The sequence below is a fragment of the Mus pahari genome, chromosome 7, assembly GCF_900095145.1.
Source record: "Mus pahari chromosome 7, PAHARI_EIJ_v1.1, whole genome shotgun sequence".
NCBI classification, from domain to species: domain Eukaryota; kingdom Metazoa; phylum Chordata; class Mammalia; order Rodentia; family Muridae; genus Mus; species Mus pahari.
This window is the reverse complement of record NC_034596.1, coordinates 99,167,739-99,173,126: the sequence shown is the minus strand read 5'-3', so window position 1 is coordinate 99,173,126 and position 5,388 is coordinate 99,167,739. Positions and strand designations below refer to the sequence as shown.

Below are 5,388 nucleotides of genomic sequence, written 5' to 3'. Positions count from 1 at the left end.
TGGGGAGTCATTTTTTCCTGGCTGCCATCCTAAGGTCTCAAAGTCTGTCCCTTCTGCTTGTGTTTTGATGTCAGGGTGGACAGAACGGGGGATAGCAAAGNAGGGGCAAGGGCCCAAGTAGGCTTGCCTCCTGCTTTTGTAGTAAATAAAGTTTCATTCAAAACTGCTGTTGTCTGTGGATGCTTTTGCACTAAGGTGGCACAGGGGGGCATTCCTAGGTCCTCAGTGCCTGCAGAATGATAAGCTTCTCTTGGAGGCCTGCGACTTAAAAAGCCCAGTGAGAAGATTCTGTCAGCTGGTCAAGCAAGGGTCTGTGTGAACTCTTACATACACAGAATGTGTGTCTGTGTATGTGTGTGTGTTCTTGTGCATGTTGTGTGCATGTTTGTGTGCATGTGTGTGTGCATGTGTGTGCACACATGTGTGTGTGCTTGCATGTGAGTGCATGCATGCGTGCATGCATGAGTGTATGTGTATGCATGTGTTTCTATGTGTGTGTATGACTGTGTATGTTTGCATGTGTGCACACTTGTGTGTGTATATGTATGTGTATGTGCATGAGTGTGTTCGGGTGTGTATGTGTGCATGTGTGTGTGTGCCGATGTGTGTATGGGTGTGTTTGCATGTGTGTGTACCTGTGTATGCATGTGTATGGATGTGTGTGTGTACACTTGTGTACAGTATATTATATATACCAGGCTGTAAAGGTCATAGGAGGACTCAGATATCTCATATCTTTTTTTTTTCCTCTTTGACTAAAATCCCAACAGCCCTGAAGTTCAGGCAACAAAGTGACACCTGACTTTTTATTCTGGGATCCTAACTCAGGTTCACAGGGTTCTGTTTGCTTTAGAGATCTATCGATCTATCGATCTATCTATCTATCTATCTATCTATCTATCTATCTATCTATCTGTCTGTCTATGTACTTATTTGAGACAGGATCTCTCTGTGTAGCCCTGCCTGGATTAGAACTGGCTTTATAGGCCAATCTGCCCTTGAACTTAGATGTCCCAGTTTCTGCTGTGTGTGTGTGTGTGTTTGTGTGTGTGTGTGTATGTGTGTGTGTGTGTGAGAGAGAGAGAGAGAGAGAGAGAGAGAGAGAGAGAGAGAATGTAACAGTGCAACCTATTTCTTAGCATACTAACCAAGGATGGGAAAGGGAAGAAAAGCAGGGAGAAGAAAAGGAGTTGCTGATGCTGGGCCTCCTGTTGCAACCTGGAATCCCAGCCTACTCAGGAGGATCACAAGTTCCAGACCCACCTGCACTACAGTTGAAGACCATCCTGGGGAATTTAGTGAGACCCTGTTGCAACATAAAAAGTAGAAGGAAGGCTGATTTGCCTCAGTTGTAGAACATTTTCCTAGCATGTTGCAAAGCCTTAGGTACTGTGACCTATAGGTTGACAGACAGACAGAGAGACGGGGGGGGGGGTTGACTTAATTAGGGAAATAATTCAGGGCCACCTGTGCCTAAATTTCTCCAATCTTTCTATTCCTATGGAACATTTCCCTGGCCACTGTGGTGATTTCAGGGTGCACGGGGTGGTAAGGACAGTCCTGTGAGGGCACCCATCCCATCCCAGAGTCTTTCCATCCACTCATCTGCTCCCCAAACTATGGCAACCATAGGGTCTTGGAACTGCCCCTCCCTACCACCATTGTGCTTTCTGTCTCTGTGAAGGCACTCCACAGGGCACCACCTGTGGATGTATCCCTTAGAGACAGCTCTGCCTGGGATCCTCAGGTGCATCCTTTTACAGATGCCATCAGACCCTTCCCTGCCCCTCCCCTTTACACTCAGTTGTATAAGGAGCTCATTTGGTTGCTGCAGCTGCCCCTCTATGCACAAGAAGAACCAATGGCTGCTTTACCACAAGCCCAGCCCAGAAGCAGAATGGCTGGGAGACATGTGCTTCTATTTGAATTTAATTGACTACAGACTATTTCCTTTTGAAGCTCTTTAATTTATACCCTCACTAACAGAATTCTTTTCTGTATCTTCATTCCTTCTTTCCTTCTTTCTTTCCTTCCTCACTTCCTTTTCTTCCTTTCTTCCTTTTCTTCCTTTCTTTCTTTTTTCCTCTCTCCCTTCCTCTCTCCCTTCCTCTCTCCCTTCCTCTCTTCCTTTCTTTCTTCCTTTCTTCTTTCTACTGAAAATATTTGATTCAAAACTATTCCACACTTTATATGGTATAGGCATAAAGAAAACTCTTATTGGAGCTGGCAAGATGGCTCAGCGGGTAAGAGCACTGACTGCTCTTCGGAAGAATCTGAGTTCAAATCCCAGCAACCACATGGTGCCACACAACCACCTGTAATGAGATCTGATGCCCTATTCTGGTGCATCTGAAGACAGCTACAGTGTACCTATTTACAATCATAAATAGATCAGAGCAAGCAGAGCAGAGGACATCAAGGAGAGGTCCTTAAATCCAATTCCCAACAACAATATGAAGGCTCACAACCATGTATACAGCTACAGTATACTCATATACTAAAATAAATAAATAAATAAATAAATATTGAAGTTTTTTAAAAAAGAAAACACTTATAAACTTGAGGGTTTTTTTTCTCATGATTCGACAGGTGAATTACCCTCTTGTTTGGGTCTCAAACCCAAAACATGGCTGAGGTATCCATTAAAATATCAAAAAGTCAGCTCCAGATGAATATAAAACAAAATGAAAAAGGATGTCTTAACTGATCCTAGGTACAGAGTAGAGGGGGAGGAGAAGGAGTAATTGAGGGGGGGGATGATAAAGAGGAGGTTTACTGTAGATAAAAGGGAGAACATAAGCAAAAACAGACATTTGGGAGACTCCAGAGTGAACATGACTTTGATCTGGGCCTTGTAAGTTGAGGAGGGAGGAGAGAGGGGACCAAGGGACTCCCACTGCCTTCAGGGAAGGGCTCCTGGGCTGGAGAAGGTTATAACAGGGCATGGGATGCAGGAAAACCATGGCAGCCAGAGACCTAACACCCCCCCCCCTCAGGGCAGGGGAGGGTCCCATCATCTCTTCCTCCTCCCTGGGGAGCACTTTTGATACCCAGAGCCCTCCATTAGAGAGTGTTTTAGCCTCCAAGGTTCTGCTGTGGACTAAAGCCATGGTCCAGAGCAGTTTCCCAGCAGAGTGGGTATCTACATCACCAGCAGATCCCATAACCCAGTTAGGACTCCCCAAGTCCTTGATCACCTTCTAGTGTCAGGATCCCTTATCTGTCCATCACTTCTTCAGGCCACTCAAGTCTGGGAGCAACAGCAGCAGATAAATTATGATTCGTAGCAAATTCAGAAATCTGTGTTTGCATTCACATTTGCTCGTTCAAGGTAATTAATATGCCTTGCTCCAGACCTGCTTTTTTTTGTTTGGTTGATTTTCCTTTTTTTTTTTTCTGACCTGTACAACTCCTACGCATCCCACAAAGCCAGCTTAACAAAGCTTTCTCAGCGTGTTCTCTCTGACTAGCTGTAACAGAGTCCTCACTACTAGGGCTCTGCATCTGTATATTAGTTGGGCCTGGGAGGCCTCCAAGCAAGCGACAGGGTGTGGGCCTAGGTATAAACAAGGTTCTATTCACAGACCTGTATCAGGTATTTTCTGTGACAGTAATAAAAGCACCTCCCTACCTACACACACACACACACACACACACACACACACACACGCGCGCGCATGCACACACACCCGCTCACACACGCACACACACACACACACACACACACACACACACACACACACACGCGCGCGCATGCACACACACGCGCGCACACACGCATACATACACACGCGCACACACACACATGCACACACGCACACACGCACATGCGCACACACACACACACACGCATGCACACACACACGCACACACACACGCACACACACACGCACACACGCACACGCACACATGCACACACACACGCGCGCACACACGCGCGCGCACACACACACGCACACACACGCACACATGCACACACACACACACGTACACGCGCACACACACACACACACACACACCTATCCTATCCCACAAGGTGTAAGAGATGGGGGATAGCATGTCTGGAGCCCTGAAACTCACGCTGTCACAATGTGAAGAAATTTCCACGTTTGCAACTCTCCACAGTCGATGATGTTCATCCTCATAGATGTCTGCTTTTACATAGACCAGGACAACTGGGAGTGGGCTCTGGGGATGAAAAGGTGCAGCAGCCATAGTAATGAGGCTGTCCGGTTGCCTGCCTTCTTATATGCGGTCCAACAGGCAGGGCAGAGAACTCACCACAGGTAGAGCAAGGCTCAGGGAAGAATAAGAAACCTAGTCCTGGCACCTGAGCCATAAGCTCAACTCACCAGGTGCCCTAAGAGTCTCGGGTTTGCCCGCTGCAGCGTTTTCTCTTTGTACCTTGCCCAGACATCAGGGAATTATTTTGGACACCACCTCTCCAACATGTCTTCATCAGGGATGCTCCTGTGAGCTGAACTTCTGGATCTAGCACAGTGGTTCTCAACCTTCCTAAAGCTGCGACCCTATAGTATAGTTCCTCGTGCTGTGGTGACCCTCAACCATAAAATTTTTTCGTGACTACTTCCTACCTGTAATTTTGCTACTGTTATGAATTATAATGTAAATATTTAGAGAGGTAGAGGCTGCAACGCAGGTTGTAACCCACAGGTTGAGCACAGAAGCCCCGGGGCTCGCTGTCTAAGACACACCTAGGCTAAATTTCTTCTCCTGGAAATAAAGCCCACAACCCTCGGATGTCTGTGATCAAGATAATGTGAAGGCTGATTGGGACTGGCAAGGGACGCAGGGGCTTCTGATTAGCCTTATTCTCTGCCCTAGACTCTGAGTCCCCATGTGTCCTGGCCAAGACCTTGGCTTTGCTGAGGCCTCAGGAGGGTTCTCAGAAAGCAGCCCTGAGGCAGGGGCATCATCCTGTGCTCTTGAGAGCTGGTTATAATATACTCCCTTTACCTCTTGAAAACCACAAGACAGGTTGTGTTTGTTACGAATGTGTGGAACACCGGTGTCACCGATTCAGCCAATTCCCTCTCCCAACCCCCTTGCCCCTTAGCCTACTCTCCTTTTCTCTTCTCTCAGCAGGGTCTCCTGTAGCCTGAGTTGTCCTCAAACGCACATTGTACCCAAGGGTGGCTGTGAATTCCTGATCCTCCTGCCTCAGGCTGTCTAGTGCAGGGATTGCATCACTGTGCCCAGTTGTGTGGGGGGCTATAGATCTGACCCATGGCTTTGCACAGGCTAGACCACCGTTCTATCAACCAATCTCCACCCCTAGCCCTATCAGGCATTTCCTAGGTGTCCTGGCTAGTTTCATGTCAACTTGACACAGGCTCAAGGCACCTGAAAAAGGGGGACCTCAATTGA

The 5,388-nt window shown here is 47.4% G+C and overlaps 1 protein-coding gene across 1 annotated transcript in view; it reads right to left on the bottom strand.

Moving 5' to 3' along the window:
- LOC110324089 (protein TCL1B1-like) overlaps positions 1-4,215 on the bottom strand; it is a 6,296-nt gene extending 2,081 nt beyond the window's left edge. Inside the window, exon 1 of the mRNA XM_021201437.1 lies at positions 4,081-4,215. Coding sequence (XP_021057096.1) covers positions 4,081-4,215 — 135 coding nt within the window. The remainder of the gene's footprint in view (positions 1-4,080) is intronic.
- Between the last annotated feature and the right edge of the window lie 1,173 nt (positions 4,216-5,388).